General features: G+C 41.2%; 4 protein-coding genes across 12 annotated transcripts in view; 2 read left to right on the forward strand and 2 right to left on the reverse strand.

The window, feature by feature from the left end:
- Positions 1-354: 354 nt before the first annotated feature.
- LOC113129337 (homocysteine S-methyltransferase) lies at positions 355-3,495 on the forward strand. Its single transcript, XM_026305272.2, has 8 exons — positions 355-612; positions 1,286-1,353; positions 1,447-1,619; positions 1,711-1,814; positions 2,028-2,189; positions 2,274-2,479; positions 2,582-2,661; positions 2,749-3,495. The coding sequence occupies exons 1-8, from the start codon at positions 514-516 to the stop codon at positions 2,844-2,846; spliced, it is 990 nt and encodes a 329-aa protein (XP_026161057.1). The 5' UTR covers positions 355-513; the 3' UTR covers positions 2,847-3,495.
- LOC113129336 (basic immunoglobulin-like variable motif-containing protein) lies at positions 2,891-7,983 on the reverse strand. 2 transcript variants are annotated; one of them, XM_026305270.1, is made up of 10 exons: positions 7,748-7,983; positions 7,011-7,542; positions 6,788-6,917; positions 6,520-6,615; positions 6,069-6,173; positions 5,887-5,981; positions 5,671-5,803; positions 5,058-5,141; positions 4,878-4,974; positions 2,891-4,790 (listed from the first exon to the last, which is right to left on the reverse strand). In XM_026305270.1, the coding sequence occupies exons 2-10, from the start codon at positions 7,495-7,497 to the stop codon at positions 4,488-4,490; spliced, it is 1,530 nt and encodes a 509-aa protein (XP_026161055.1). In that variant the 5' UTR covers positions 7,498-7,542; positions 7,748-7,983; the 3' UTR covers positions 2,891-4,487. The 2 variants fall into 2 exon arrangements, with proteins under 2 accessions (XP_026161055.1, XP_026161056.1); XM_026305271.1 differs by having other exon boundaries at positions 7,011-7,550.
- Positions 7,984-8,218: 235 nt separating this feature from the next.
- Positions 8,219-10,319, forward strand: LOC113129227 (inosine-uridine preferring nucleoside hydrolase). Of its 3 annotated transcripts, none has more exons than XM_026305099.1 (6): positions 8,219-8,254; positions 8,680-8,868; positions 9,216-9,398; positions 9,472-9,583; positions 9,656-9,792; positions 9,871-10,319. In XM_026305099.1, exons 1-6 carry the CDS (start codon positions 8,219-8,221, stop codon positions 10,234-10,236), a joined length of 1,023 nt encoding a protein of 340 aa, XP_026160884.1. In that variant the 3' UTR covers positions 10,237-10,319. The 3 variants fall into 3 exon arrangements, with proteins under 3 accessions (XP_026160884.1, XP_026160886.1, XP_026160885.1); XM_026305101.1 differs by lacking the exon at positions 8,219-8,254 and adding an exon at positions 8,402-8,501; XM_026305100.1 differs by lacking the exon at positions 8,219-8,254 and adding an exon at positions 8,411-8,475.
- Positions 10,320-11,345: 1,026 nt separating this feature from the next.
- Positions 11,346-16,161, reverse strand: part of tmem131 (transmembrane protein 131) — a 30,608-nt gene continuing 25,792 nt past the window's right edge. Inside the window, exons 31-41 of one of the 6 annotated variants that reach the window (XM_026304977.1) lie at positions 15,095-15,516; positions 14,832-15,001; positions 14,598-14,728; positions 14,402-14,520; positions 14,182-14,334; positions 13,937-14,090; positions 13,047-13,162; positions 12,872-12,950; positions 12,683-12,786; positions 12,413-12,564; positions 11,346-12,309 (exon numbers count right to left, since the gene is read on the reverse strand). In XM_026304977.1, the coding sequence (XP_026160762.1) occupies positions 12,043-12,309; positions 12,413-12,564; positions 12,683-12,786; positions 12,872-12,950; positions 13,047-13,162; positions 13,937-14,090; positions 14,182-14,334; positions 14,402-14,520; positions 14,598-14,728; positions 14,832-15,001; positions 15,095-15,516 (1,867 nt within the window). In that variant the 3' untranslated portion in view covers positions 11,346-12,042. Of the gene's footprint in view, positions 12,310-12,412; positions 12,565-12,682; positions 12,787-12,871; positions 12,951-13,046; positions 13,163-13,936; positions 14,091-14,181; positions 14,335-14,401; positions 14,521-14,597; positions 14,729-14,831; positions 15,002-15,094; positions 15,532-16,161 lie in introns of all 6 variants that reach the window. The other 5 variants (XM_026304974.1, XM_026304976.1, XM_026304973.1 and 2 more) reach the window with 5 other exon arrangements.

The raw sequence follows: 16,161 nt of genomic DNA on the forward strand, positions 1-16,161 counted from the left end.
TAATGTTGCTATAGAAAAACTACACTAACGCTATACAAAAATAGAGTATTCGTATACAATAGAAGCAGTTAAATGTACATAAAGTGAATATTAATAGGGTAGACAGCACCAATGAAGAAAATCACAAGAATTGCCTTGTCATTGACAGATTTACACATTTTCTAAATAAAAAAATTATTATTAATTATAAAAATAATTAAAATAAAAAATACACATTATTTGATTAGTACTTACACAATGTAGTTCTTTATGACAAACATTGTACAATGCGCCATCTAGTGGTGGCCTGGGTAATTGTGGTCATAATTACCCTTGTTTTTAAAATTTCGAGAGGTTCTTAAACGCAGCCGTTGAACTCACTCCGCTACCCGGAACAACAATTGTTTGGGACGTAAGCGTTTCACGTAACTTACGCTGTATTACTGTATTGTACGTTGCTTGCGTTTGACAGTTTTATCTCCTATACCGGAGACTTTACATAACGTCTGTGCTTCTAATTTAAAGTGTTTCTCCATGGGTTCTCGTCTAAAGCATTATATGAACGATAATGGACCTTTGATCTTGGATGGTGGACTAGCCACTCAGTTGGAAGCGCAAGGAGTTCATTTACAGGTAGCTAGCTGTTAAAACGTAAAATAATTAACAATGCCTGCATTAGAGTGTCCTCTTCACTAGTTAGCACTGGTTTCCTAATTCAGTACGTAAAGCTAGCACGTAGGCTAACTAGTTAGCTGTTATATTGTACAGCAGACTAACGTTGTTTCTTTGATTTAAAAGTAGCGTAGTAGTATTAAATATTATATATCTGAGTGGGCAATTTATTTATTTTTATTTTAGGTTTAAAGACATTGACAGTTGAAAAAAAAAACCTGTAACACGTTGGCCATGTACCCTGCTCCCATGGTAACATCGACAAAGGTTGACGTCTAATGTTTTAACTGGTGCAATAATGTCCTCTGTTTTCCATGACTGTAACTACACCTGTCAAATAAACATAGTGGAGTAAAAGTGAAGTGTTATGAATTTAGATGGAGCCCAGGCCTGTATGTTTATTGATTGTTTACAGAAATAATCACCATGTTTGTCATGACTTAAGTAATATTCTCTTAAAACTGAGGTATGAGGTATGAGAACTAAGAGCAGTGTTTCTCTATTAGTAAAACATGTCTAGGCTTTAAAAAAAAAAAGATCAATCCATTATGAAAGTAGTTGGTGATTCATTTTCTTTCAATTAACTTCTTGTTAGTCAAACTAATCATAGTAGCTCTAGGTCTCACACATTTAGGGAGATCCTTTGTGGAGCGCCAGGCTGTTGCATACTAATCCCCAGGCCATAAAAGATGTACATTACAGGTAGGTTCATGCTAAATATTGAGGTACAACTTGAAGAAATAATAATCAGTAATCAATGGTAAGAACCTACTTTTTTTAAAAATCTGACCGCAGGTTCCTCCTCAGTGGTGCTGATGTTATCACCACAGCCACATACCAAGCAAGTATTACAGGATTCATCAATCACCTGAACATGAGCTGTGAAGGTGCCAGGGAGCTGCTGATGTCTGGTGTCCACCTGGCCAAAGAGACAGTTGAGAGATTTGTCTCTGATTGTCATCCAACAGGTGCAGAACTGTAGAGTCTTGGAGATTGTTTTAAAGATGGCAGACAGTGTGTTAGTGTAACTTATGATGCTGCTATTTAAAATCTCTCCAGCGCAGAGATATTTCTTGGTGGCAGGCTCAGTGGGACCGTACGGGGCCTTTCTCCACAACGGCTCAGAGTACACTGGGGCTTATGCAAAGGAGATGAGTATTGAAGTGAGTGGTTCCCAGCATGCTTGTTCTGGTTATGTAAGCACTAATTATGCATAGTGTTTGAAAGTGACAAATACAGTAAATAATGAAAGCAGGATTTCTACTGCCACTCATCAGCGTGTTAGAATATTTGACCTATTTGTTAATGTTTTCAGTTTTTATTTGGGACTAATTAATTGATTGTCGTTGATTGATGTATTTTTATTCTTTTTCAAGGAGCTTAAAGGTTGGCACCGGCCACACATCGACTGCTTAGTAGCAGCAGGTGTGGATCTCATTGCTTTTGAGACAATCCCAAGTATCAAAGAGGCAGAGGCTTTGGTGGAAGTGCTCAAAGAATTCCCAAACTCTAAGGCCTGGCTGTCCTTTTCCTGTAAGGTAAGTATTGCTCATGAGTTGTAAAATTGCTGTTTATCTATTCATGTAGCATATTGATACCTATTTTTAAAAAAACACCTTCAGGATGGAAGGTGTATATCAGATGGCAGCCCCTTCACTGATGCGGTCCAAATAGCCAACAAATCCACACAGCTGGTCGCTGTAGGAGTCAACTGCTGTTCTCCAGCTGTGGTGGAGCCGCTGCTGGATTCTGCTAGGTCACTGTTGTGCCCAGACATGAGCTGGGTGGTCTATCCTAACAGTGGAGAGGAATGGGACAGTGAGCAAGGGTGAGTCTGTATTCAGGAGAGTAGGAGCCAAAATATGACACTTAAACAACTTTAGGTGAATAAAATGTCTGTTTCCATGTTTACTTTTTTTCCCACATGAAGGTGGCTTACATCAGGAAAAACATCAGCATCAATACCTGAACTCAGTCATACATGGATAAAGCAAGGTGCTGCTATGATAGGTAAGGTGCACTCTGTTCTTGTCAGGTCATTTATTAGTATTTTGCCTGAGCAGTGTATCTTTTTTTCTTCCTTGCTTTCTTTTTTAGGGGGCTGCTGCCGTATTGGTCCTGCTGACATAGCTGACTTAAAACAACAGTTAAGAGGAAGCTTGACATCTGCAGCCTCTCCCGTGAGACCGGACTAAAATGCAATTGTGATTGTCATAAAGAAAAATGTTTGCTCCAGGACTGTATACAAACCTTAATTTATTTTCAAATAAATAAATAAACCACTACATCAAATCCACTTGAGTACATGATGACAAATGTCATAAAGATGTGAACAGAAGGATTATTTATGCCTGTACATAAACTTGAAATTTACCATGCAGTCTTCGCTACCTGTGGTTCACATTTTGTTTTTGGGCGGCGGAACAATACCACTATCACTTTTGTAAAGCCGCCGTCTTTTAAACACTGCGATCATCTATGTGACGGTTTCACACAGCACAACAAAATGTCATCTGCTTTTACAACACTTGGACTCGACAGCACTTCCACTGAACTAACCACTGTACGCCAGGTGCAAAACAATCCCACTTACTGTACCTGTACAAAGAAGTGTGGAGGTGTGTCGTCTTTGAACAGAAGCTACAGCAAAAGAGTCAGTGTCGTGTGTTTCCTCGATAGCTGAGTATAACGTACACTCTTACAGTATCACTGCAGTGAGGTGAAGATGATGTGATGTGTGTGTGATTAGTAGTAGGATGAAATGAAAATAATCCTGTAGTGTGACTATAGCATGTAATGCTTTCTGTAGATGGTGGAAAAAAAATAAATAACAGGAACACTTTACAATGCAGTTACTGTTTTAAGTTCAGTAAAACATCAAGAAGTGTGGATTCGACTCAGTGTTGATTTTTGAGGTCATAGTTTGATGTTTTGATCAGAGGATGTCCCGTTAAGACTGCTGTTCCTCTTTGTCAATGAGGTTTTCTTCTGTTCGCGATTATGATCATTTTAAGGCTTTTCCCTGTACATTATCTTAGTGTTTGAAACTGATGCTCAAGCTATCTCGACAGCGACAATCCGTTCCGTATGGGCCCGTAAGTTGTCATACGCTGCCTCAAAAGTCACCTTATTAAAAACACTAGCAGTCAAGTCACCACCAAAGCTGTCCCGCTGTCGAATAATGAATGATTCATGGTAATATGGCTCATGTCAGTAGCTGCCTGTGTAGTTGTGATTAATCGTAGTTGCTGGTGCATCAATTGCAGTCTAGACCTTACTAAATGGCAAAAAGTGTCTCATGGGGACAGAATTAATCATCAGGACAAAGAGGAACAGTGGACAGACTCTTACCAACACTAAGAGAATATCTGATTAAAAGCACTACAACTGCTATATGGCCCCAAAACAACGGAGTTTAATTTAATTACTCATTAATTCACCAGTGTAAAGGAGAAATCTGGTGGGGTTCTAAAATTTTCTTATCAACAAATCCTATGAATCAACCACAGCCAATAATGAACTGATGCTAGGATACAGCTGTCACCTATGTAACCTAAGAATGATGCACTATATTTTATTCCTCTACCAGAAATACTCAATAGAATACCAACTGTTTAGGGACTGAAAATAGTCTCTACAGTTTTAGGCCATTATTTAGCCTTTTATAAACATGAAACAATGCATTTGTGTTACGTATTTAAATATTTAAACCTTTCACTGTTGGTTTTAGCTTTTTCATAGCATTTGTTGACAATAAACAAATGCTTACCACCAGACCACGTCTAGGAGGAGCTGTACTGTATTTAGAACTCCCCTTTATGTCCCAATGAACCTTTTCAGTCAGTGATGTCCTCTTCGAGGTCGCTGTCAGGGGAGCTCCTCTGCCTGTACTCTGCAGTGTTGGACAGGCGTTTCCAGCAGGTGTCCTTCTGACTTCCCATACTGTGTGATCGTCCCAAGTGGGGGAGGCGCTTTGTTGGCGTTCTCGCCCCTGTATCCTCTGTGCCACTTCCGTGGGCTCGCTCTGTGCCAGAGTGGTGGAAGTCGTGGCGCAGGTTCTCCAAATTCAGAGCCCAGGGGCCGAGCTTTTGCCAGTTCACCCTCTGGAAGGCCATGATGCAGTGCAGGTTGCCCCCCACCTGTGAGCCAGGGAATGTTAGTTTAGTTACATACAATCCGAGATATGTTTACATACAGAGCAACACTTAAAATAATGTGTGAGGAACCTTTTTAGTTTTGCGTCGCTGAATCCCTCGCTCTGTGTGACGAATATCCAGATATTCTGGATTTTGTGTGTTGAGATCAGTCACAATGTCCAGCCACCTGAGAAGAGAGGATCCATAATAAGCAGCTCCACAATAGTGCACGATAAAAGTTGGCACAGAATGACTAGCGGCAGAGCTTACTTTTTACAGTGAATAGCTGGATGTTTCCTACTGGGTTCCCCAATTAAGATCCAGTATTCCATTTCATTTGTGGGTATAGGGCCCCTTTGCACAAAAAGAACACTCATTAGTTCATAAACTCATCAGAGCTGAAACTGTTAGTCATTTAATTGCAGTCAATTAATTGTTTTAGCCAGCTGCAAGCAAAAATGGTTATTATTCTCTCCTTCCACCTCCTCTGTAATGATTTTCTCCTTTTATAATCTATTTTAGGTCATTGTAAAGTCAACATCCTTGGCTTTTAGACTTAGTTGGACATAACACATATGAATGACAATGATACACACCATCATAAAGAAACCACTTAAATCTGCTTAAAAAAATCAAACTGCTTCTTTAACTCCAGAATTTGTCTGAGAATAATCACTTTTTCAATTAGGTCATAGTGATCAAGGTGCTTTTAAATGATGCCAACTTGCCAAAAAGTATGAGCTAAAAAAAAAAACTCACGTCTAACTAATTCCATGTCAGCACAATCCTTACATCTCTAAAAGGGACACACAACGTCAGACCATACTAAACAACTAATTGCTTAATTAAAAAAATAATTGCCAGACAAGCTGATGTGACCTACCTATAAGCCTTTGCTGCTTTGAGTGGTGTTGCCTCAAAACCCACTGGGCAGAAGTAGTGATTCTGGCAGTGGTAAATGTAGGCCATAGACTCGTCCTTCAGCCCTTGTGTCAGTTTCATCAACGCTCCTTCAGCTAAAAACATTATTGTGGTTATTGCTTTCTTTTATCTCTTTAATAGTAGGCTTGCAGTTGGCTTTGACAGCTGGGGGACTCACCCGTTTCTCCAGCTGTCTTGTGTTTTCCATGCGGTTTATACAGAATATAGGAGCAACCTCGCACTCGGAAATTGTCATTGATTTGTCTGAACCACCTGTAATGAGAATGCACTGATTACTGAGCTGCACACATTTCCTAAAGTGAAGCAACTGTTTAAAACTTAAAGGAGCAGTCCATGTACCGCATCAGAGTAGCGTTGCCAGTGAAAGGACCAAACTTGATTTCTTCAAAAGGCGGCTGAAACCCCAGAATATGCAGAGCCTCCTCCTGAGAGATGGGTGGAAGACTAGTAATGCAAAATAAATATAAGCATATTAAGAAATGATTTCACCTTTTATGCAGGAGAAAATATGGAAATCATCAAATCACCAAGAGAGAGGTACCAGATCCAAAGATCCTCCTGTTATTTACCTAGCAGGCATGTGGTGAGGACACCAAGCTCTTCATCCTCAGTATTATCTACAAACATCTTGAGAAGGGTAAGATCAATGCTAAGCTTTTCCAGGTGGTGCATACAGCTGCCCTTACAGGGAAAACTAATCTTGGATTGAATTCAGGGGTCGTCTTAATGTCTTGTGTATTTTTTTTTATTTTTTTATGAAATGTGACAGAGGACGGTAGATGCTGCTTACCTTCCTGCACCCAGAGTGCTGTACAAGAAGTTCCAGCAGGACACCAAGGACGAGATTCCACATGAGGTCTTGTACTGTGGCCGACTGACGCAATACCTACAACAAGATTTCTCCAATTTCAAGAACACACCCTTGACCTACTGACCTTCTGTAACACAATGAGCATGAATACATATTGAAAATGTTTTGGCACTGCTATAGCCTGAAGTAAAAAGTCACTTCACTGTGCTATTACTGAAAACCACAGTAGCACTAAATACACTATTACCATCTTCTGAGGTCGAACACTTTTCTCTGTTTGATCTCCTCCAGCGACGCATGAGGAGGGACGTCTTGCAGATTTCTGGTCGGTCTGTCTGACGTTTTCATCTTCTTGCTGCTGGATTTCTTCACATTGCCTGGAAATCAGTGTCAGTGAGGTTTAAAAAGAAACTGAAACTGAAACGAAAAGAAACTGTATAACTATCACAGACTTCAAGAGCACTTCTTACTTGTTCTTATTTTTCTGGTGAGCACAGAATTGAAGTCTGCTGTATCGATCTCCCAGGCCAAAATAGGTTTGGTGTTGCCTGAGGACAGTTCCTCCACTTCGAAGTCCCCATCTGATCCCACATGTGCACCTCCAGCTTGACCAGTGCCGAAATCCTCAGAGGGTTTAGGTTTCACAACCAGGGCCCCGTCGCCCTGCTTGTTCTGGCCTGCATCCCTGGCTGTGTGTGGGGGACAGTACACAGAAGCAGCCTGGTTGAGAAGAGCATAATCAGAGCAGACGGTGTAGAACTTCTCTCTGGAGTGTGTGACCGGGCATGTCCACTGCAGGTGCAGCTCGGCGCTCGAAGCCCGCCTTACTCTTGCAGCGTCCCGGACAAGGGAGCTGATCAGACCTCGTTCCCCTTCCCCATCAGAGGGTCTCTGCAGCCCAGACGTTTCTGCTGGCCCAGACACGTTTGCTCCTTGACCTTCTGATGTATTAGGCATTGAACAGACACTTATATGATGGATGAGAAAACCGGCTGAGACTGCCTGGGATGGTGAAGAGAAAGGAAAGGCATTTTTACAAACACTGCAAAGATCCAAAACAAGAAGATGGAGGTGCAGGGAGGCAGGCAGGGAACACCTGACCACATGACAACATCAGTCACATAACCCTGACTACCATTGTTGTGACATCACACAACCTGCAGTGCTCCTGGCACCTCAGGGTGCCTGCTCAACACTAACATCTCACCTGTGAAGCCGCTGGAGTCAGACCTGTGCTCTCTGTAGTTAGCAGGTGTCAACACGCCCAGCGTTAGCGTTCATTTTTATTGCTTGGTTTCATTTCTTTTATTACACTTTGCTCGAAGACCGGCGACCGAACAGAGCTGGAAGGTGCCAAAGCCCAGACCGAGCACACAGCACCGCCCCAGGTTGCACATTAACCTGGAAAACACAAACCAAAGCTCGCCTTCCTGGCCAGCGTCCTCTTCCTGTGCAGGTTTAACAGACCGTACCATCCTGAGCAGAAAACCGGGGTGTCCAGAAACTAACAAATGAAAAAGACTAATTAAAGATTGGGAATAAAAGTAAAAAAAAAAAAGCACGAGTCCACGATAGAAACGTTGTTTTACACGTATTTTTTCACATTTTGTTTAATTTATTTTTAATGTATATTACACTTTTTTTTAGAGTGTACACACCCGCGTTAGTAAACCCTGATATGACCCTACTGATCGCTGGTGTTTTCACACTGAAGGTAAAAGTCTTCAGGTTTCTCAAACAAATGTCTCCAACAACTTACACTGAAAATCAAAATTGACTGTCACCTGTTGTTCGGGAAAAAGATTGTACATCATCTTAAAACATGTGCTTGTTTGTTTTTATTTGTAATAGTATACCGAGAGAAAAAAAAACAGCTCGCAGACAGGCTCGATTACCCAGTGTACCAGACTCTTCCACATTAAATTGAAAAGAGAAGTAGCCTTGAATTTTGAGCTCAAAATCTCAGAGTATCTGCAGATCTTCTTCTCTTCTTACAACTTTTAAAATAATCTTCTTTCTTAAATTATTACACATTAACTTATCTGTTAACTACGAACTCAATGCTTTCCCCGGACACTTCACCAATCTAAGATTTTCTGGATTATTGTGAGAGTAACTTTGGAAATTTGAATTTTACAGAAGACCATGGCAAAAAAGCTGGTGATCATCGACACGGACTGCGGCATAGATGACGCTCAGGCTATAATGATGGCCTTAGCGGCACCTAACATTCAGATCCTGGGTATTACCTGTGTGTTTGGAAACGCAGCTGTGGAGAATGTGTGTCAGAATGTGTTGAGGGTCCTCTCCGTCTGTGAGCATGATGGGGTAAGCTCAATGGCCTGATAAATCATTTTATTCCTGAACAGAAAAGGATGCAACAGCATACAGTGTCTGTTTTCCGATCAAAATACTATAAACAACTTAGTTACAGGATGTGTATGTATGTTAGCAGCATCACAGAATTCCTCAGTCTTCTAAAAGTGCATAAACCACCTCACTTTCAGTTTTAATCACACCCGATTTTTCAGTACCGAGATCTTACCAATCATTGTCATATTTTCATCCTGGAAGATAAATGTAATCAGCCCCCGAGGGCACCTGTTAAATAAGGATGTCCAAATCTAACACAGTAATAAGTATTTTGTGCTCGGCTGTGTGTGTTTGTTCTGCAGATTCCAGTGTTTCGGGGTTCTGTGGGTCCACTGCTTGGAGACAGCAACCTGTGTAATAATCACTTTGGAACTGATGGACTTGGGGATGTGATTGCAGAACAAGATCCACAGTGGGAGGAGAAAATCCAAAAGGAGCATGCAGTCAATGCAATGATTAGACTGGTGTCCGAACACCAGAACCAGGTGGGAAACCGTGTTCTGCTTGTAACATATGGCTGCCTTCTGGTGTTCTTGCATTGAAATGTGTTTCCCACAGGTCTCCTTGGTGACCCTTGGACCACTCACTAATCTGGCACTTGCTGTCAGACTGGATCCCTGTTTTCCCCAAAAGCTCAAAGATCTGTACATAATGGGTGGCAACATGGAAGGTAATACCACAGTGTTATTACAGCGGTTATTTGAGGCGTGTCATCCTGTATAACTTGTTTTTGTCTTTGCAGGAAAGGGGAATGTAACACTATGTGCAGAGTTTAACTTTGCAATGGATCCAGAGTCTGCTTATATTGTTCTTGAAGAATTCCTCTGCCCTACGTACCTCGCATCATGGGAATACGCATGCAGAAATTCACTGACATGGGTAAAATGTTTAGGACTACGTAACCTGCATAACTTGCACTCCCACAGTAAACCGATCTAATTGATTTCACTTGCACAGGAGTTCTTTGAAGAGATGATCAGTCAGGATGCACCCGCTGCACGCTTTATGAAGATGATTACATCTAAGTGCTGGGCCTACTCAAAGGAGGTCATGAAGCAGAAGAGAGACGTGTACTTTGGACCTGGCTTCGTCTCCTATGATTCCTACGTAATGGCAGCCTGCATTGACAGCACTGTGGTAGCACAGAGCATTGAGTGTCCTGTTCGTGTGGAGGTACAGGGTGCGATTGCTCGTGGCATGATGGCCCTAGATCGCACAAATGAGCTTAAGAAGAGCCACAGTGTTTGTGTTATGACTAAATGTGATGTTGCCAAGTTTAGTCAGCTGTTACTGGAGTCCCTCAGACAGCCCTACAATAAATAATCTATGGTGTCTTGATGAAAAAACTATTTACAGTGTAAGTCAGTCAGAGTGACAGGAAAAGTATTAAAAGCAACATATCAAAAGCTCTGGCTTTTATTGTAAAGTTTCTATATATATATATATATATATATATATATATAAATATATATAAAATTCCCGTCTCACTCCTATGGGTGGTGTGTGTGTCATCCTCAATCTCGGATCCTCTACCAGAGGCCTGGGAGTTTGAACTCCCAGGCATATATATATATATATATATATGTGCATACCTGGTCTACTGCTTTAGAATGACACGCATTCACAACACAGAAAACAAAATAAAAGGCATATTGTTTTAGTTCTGTCCAGCAGAGGGCAGCACAGACCTGCCACAGTTAAATACAGAGCTTAATGTACACCAGGTACATAAATGTTTTCCTACAGGCTGAGCATAAATGAATAAAAAAAAAAAAAAAGACTAATGGCAGATATATTACAATTATATTATAAACTAGCCAAGATTTTTCAGTCACTCTTGGAGTCCCTCAGACATCAGTGTAAGAACTATGAAATAATTCCTCATTTTTAAAGAGGCTTAATGGCTAGGCCAATGAAGCTGACTCTATTAGAGAACAAAGCTGCAGCTATGATGGTAAATGATACTTCTGACACGAATGTTGCTGGAAAGAAGCTATAAATTATAAAATATGAATGCTTCACACATCAATAGCACAACACAGCCAACCAAAAGTAAAGTGGCCACAATCTCCCCTTCTGTTAGCTATAGAAGGTTATAGTAATGGCACTGATTAACAGCCAGTGCAGAGTGTTATGTCACAATACAGTGAAGTTGACCTCATCATCAGTTCATATTTTTATCCAATTACACAGCTGTGTGAATTGTGGCCACAAATGTGTCACATGAGGCCATGGTGAACTTGACCTTTGAAATATAAATTCTGATAAGCTCATTCATGTGCCCAATCAAAATTTGTGCCTAATGTGGAGAGAGAAAAAAAATCCCTCAAGGTGTTGTGTCCACAAGAATTGGAAAGACCAACAGACATCCCAACATGCCTCCAGCCATGGCTGTCAGCATACAAAAAACGAAACAAAACCGTGAAACAAAAGATGTTCTGCCAAAAATGTTTATTTGAAATTTGCTGACAAATAGAGGCGATGTACAATACAAACCTCAAACTTTAATTACTTGACCAATTTAATCTTACAGAAGGCTTTGACACTTTTAGGACAAAGCCCTAAAATAGAGAACATGAACATTCATGAAGCTTTTCAGGCCGTTGGTTTTCTGAAGAATCACTTTTCACATTAGGAAACAGACCTGCTGCCAATTAAAAGCCTAGGGCAAACTCTAGCCAACTTTAATAAGTAACCAATTAGAAGCAAAAATGAAAGCAAGACAACACATGGCTTAAAATAAGATGTCTCCTCCAACATTTCTATTAAACCATAAAGACTCCATGTTCCATGTTTCAAATTTTGTGAAAGAATGCAGCACTACTCCCCTTTCAATAACAGCAACTTGTCTGCACTGGCATTAGCATGCCATGCTACATTTAATTTAGGGACACCTGTTAAAACAAATCCAAATAAAAGTTTGCATTTCTGTCCTCATGAATAAAAGAACTGCAGAGAATAAACTGCACGGTTGGTAGCCTTCAGCACTGGCCTGCCAAACACTTCAGGTAACATTGCTTTCTGTTAGGATTCTCTCATTAAAAAAAAAAAAAAAAAAAAAAAATTGATTTAGCATACAGAGTACATCGAACCCATGATGTGCTTCTGTTAAGTGCCGTCATGTGCTGTTTAATTGATTTTGTCAGAAGAGCTGGGCCATGGCTCAGAGCTGCGCCTGCTCAGGGTGGTGGGCCACATGTTCCAAAGGTTGTATGTCCGACTCAACTCAGTGGACCCTGGTGCTGACACCGTGGGGTTGTTGACCAGATCAGTCAGGGTTGTTGTGTTGCTAGGTGGAGCAAAAGGGTGTAAGGCTGAATCTGCACTTGTAGACCAAATGGAGCTACTGAAGGGTGTGGTTGCAGACCAGGGATTACGGGTGTTTCCCAGGAGTGACTAAAAAAAAAAAAAGAAAAGAAAAGGAAAAGAAGCTTCACTATAGTATCGCAAAGAGACAGTGAATCAGTGAGTTACATAAACACAACACAAGGGATCTTACTGCCGTCGGGGCAGATGGTGAGCTGGAGCTGCTGGCCCAGGAGTGTAGAGAGTCATTGCTTGGTATGTCCCAGGTGGAGGAGTGTCCAGTGGTGAACTCAGACCAGCTTTGCTGAGGCTCAGATGACTTTGAAACATTCATGCCACTGAAAACTAAAAACAATACACACATGCTTCTGTCTAAATGCAGCCAACCAACCATAACTGTGGGACCAGTTACTCTACATTCTTCTGTTTTTTAGTAACCAGCCTGTGAAGCCACACAGCTTACCTCGTGTCAGGTTGAAGGAATTATTGGGCCCAAAAGCCGAGAATGAGTTGGCAGAATGGTAATTTGGACTACTGGTCGTGTCAATGGGACTCCATAACCCAGAGCTATAAGAAAATATATATATATATATATATATGTTTGTATAATCATACAATTGTATCTTGAGGTTATGTCATTTTCTCACATTACCTGTCAGAACTATCACTTTCCACTGATGTCATGTGTGCCAGACTCTTTCCTTGGTCAGTTTTACCTGGGCCAGAACCACCTGATAAAACATAAAACACTAGTCACCTCTTGTAAACAAAACACCCACAAGAAAAATGTATACATTTCAACCACATGCCCATTGTTACATATTTACCGGGGCTTTTGTCATAACCAGCAGCCACAGCCGCAAAGGTAGGGTTCCCATTTTTGCCTGGGAGTGGAGTGGCTGTAGATATTTTATTTCCTGGGGCCTTCTTCTGGTTTCCCTCACTGCAAAAAATATCAGAAAAGACCAAATTAGTGGTGCGTATAGTTAGAATACATATGTGCAAAGGGTTACAAAGTCCTTTATACCTCATAAACCTATAAAGCAGATCTTTCAAACTACAGAAGATAAAACACCAAACAACTCAATCTCAAATCAGCACTAGTAAGGAGGCATGACTTATGAGATGGCCATCAGACAATATCTGTGAATTCTATGTGAACAATGAGGTCATGGTTGAAAACTACGCCCAGCTTTCTGGCTGTAGACAACCAAATGCAATTATTTCTGATTTAATTTCATTTAGCTGGAGAAAATTTTGGAACATCTGATCCAGCACTTGATCTGTGAGATAACACATTAGGTCAAGTAGTTCACCTCATTCACTGGTTTTTTTTTTAAACAAGACATAGAGCGACGTTCATTTAAGGGGATTACTGAAAGCTGTGTTTCCAAATAATGTGTGGTCACATGTACTGTGACTGTTGGCCAAGGATGGAGCCATGGGGAACACCATAGGCCAAAAGGACCAATCAAAAAAGTAGAAAAGGATTCAAATGATAGAGGAGGCTTTAAATTGTTTCGGTGGGTGACAGGCTGATTACAGAGCTGATCGTTTTAAAAAGCACCTTGGGCTTGTGATGCTTTCTGGTGATGATACTGGAGAAGTGGGAGGATCTGGCATCTTTGTAAACATTCAGATAACTGGGCACTAGTAAAAACCTTGTTTTATTAATGAGGTTAATTTGATCACTTGGGGTATTTTACAAAGAGGATACCTGTTGCTGTTGAGTACGCTGCTGTAACTGCCTCTGGACAGTAGGCTAGGCGAGGTGGGTGGAGGGGAGCAGGTCCCACCTGTGACGGATCTCTTCAGAAAAGGGTCTGCATTTATTGTCTGGAGAGAGATCTGCTGAAGGCTGTCTGCTTCTGCTTGTGGAGAGCAGTGATCGGTCAGTGTACAAAACAGCCATGAGCAGGACAAGCACTGGATATGTCTGGATGGTTTCAGGTGTTGACTTACGGATGCTGTTTTTGGAAAGCGGCACATCCCACTCTGGAGAAGCAAACTCCTTCTCACCCTCAGAGCTGCTGCTGTGGCCCAGCTCTGGCACAGAAGCGCTGGACAACAGTTTGGCCAACAGAGACGGACGCCTGTCTTCCAACTTCCCATCTACTGCCAAAACAATTATTTCACAAACATATCTGGTGCTGAAGAAAAAGAGATAAGTGAAAAAACTCACGTCTCTGTTTCTGCAGGGGTCTGGTCTTTGGGATGTTGTTGAGAGGATGAAGGGCTTTGGATGTGAAGCTTTTGCGTTGTTTATTCTCTAGTGGTGTTACATATGGCAGCTCCAGAGGACTAACGACAAAGATTTGTCACAATGATGTTTGATTAAAAAAAACAAAAAAATTTGTCACTTAACTTAAAAAGCAAACCTGGAATTTTCTGATGGGGTCTCTTTCTTTGTAGTTCCTTGTTTCTTGGTTTTGGGTTTGACTAATACATTCGCGGTTTCTTCTTTGACTTTTCCTGTGGCTACTGTCCTTCCTTTCTTTTTCACTGGTTCCTGGAAAAAATCGTGGAGAATATATATCTCAATAAGATGCATATGTTGTAGTAAATGCAATTGAAAAAGAGCAGACGTGAAGCCGGATTTCAACATTGTGTACCTCTTTGATGTTTGTCTCCATATCTGGATTGGAGGTTTCTGTAGTAGTGGAGGAGCTGTCATCGTTATCAGCCAAGTTGTCTTTAAGCTCGTCTCCCTGAGTCTTTACTGTTGTTTTTTTCTCTTTCTCTTCCTTTTTCTTCTGGGGCTTTGTTTTACCTCTTGGCTTCCCTTTGTATTTAAACACAGCAAATGATATTAACTCAGACTTTCAAAACCTCTAAATACTCACAGAGCCCTACTGGTAAAAACAAATGTGGGTACCTTTGCTTTGTATGGACTGAGAACTTGGCTCCTGTAGGGCCTCAGCACTGAGTGACTCTGGACGGTCGAGATCATTGTCCATTGCTCCTAACAGGTTGGCATATTCTGCATCCTTAGGGAAGAGGCCTCTGTGGGGTGATGATAACCCAGCTAAACTTTGACTCTGGAGATCCAGTTGTTTGGTACTCCGAGCTTTACGGTTGTTTAGCTGACATGGTGGAGGGCCTTCTTGGCCTGAGGTTGCACTTCCTTTGGTCAGCTGGGTGGAAGCAGTTTGCATAGATGGATGGCTGAAGTTGATCCTGGACCTCTTATCTTGGCTGTCTGACTCTGATAGGGTGCGGCTGTTGCTCTGTCGGCCTCCAACCCGAGCTGCTCCGTTGCTGGACGCATATAATCCTCTGGAGTTCTGGGTTGAGTCACTGTAATCATTCAACCTGAATATTGACAGAAAAGTCTGTTAAATCTATTGTGACATCAGTGAAGTTAACAATTGTACCAACTGAAAAACGTGTAGTATTGCCATGATCGAAAGGGCGTTGATATAATGTGACCTCACAAGAGCTGCCAAAAAAAAAAAAAAACTGATTAAATGCATTGTTGTCTTACACCACTGCAAAACTGCCAAAGTTGCACATATGCAATACAATTCTGCAATTATTGCTACTGCATTATCCTTGTATTAGGAGTAGCTAAGAAGGAAAGAATGATCACATCTAACCTCTGACTTGTAATTCAGACCTACGGGGAATTTCTGACAGCACGATTTGTCTTCTTGGTGAAAACAACTCCAGACATGTCAACAAACTATTGGCAGAGCAGCTGCAAGTACAACCCAACCGGTTGTCACATCATTGTAAAAAAAAAAAACAAAAAAAAACATCAATACAACTCAGCTCATTTACAGCGGTTGTATGTTTGTTTCACTTTGTAACAAACTGCTACACAACAAAAGCTCATTTAGGCTGTTTATCTGGTTTGACTGCATTCAAATGACACTGGCACTAAACATATCACAAACTAGGCCTGGAGGTCCTGGCTGATCTACAACTGGAAATCTTGTCAGT

This window comes from Mastacembelus armatus, chromosome 4, assembly GCF_900324485.2.
Source record: "Mastacembelus armatus chromosome 4, fMasArm1.2, whole genome shotgun sequence".
NCBI lineage: Eukaryota > Metazoa > Chordata > Actinopteri > Synbranchiformes > Mastacembelidae > Mastacembelus > Mastacembelus armatus.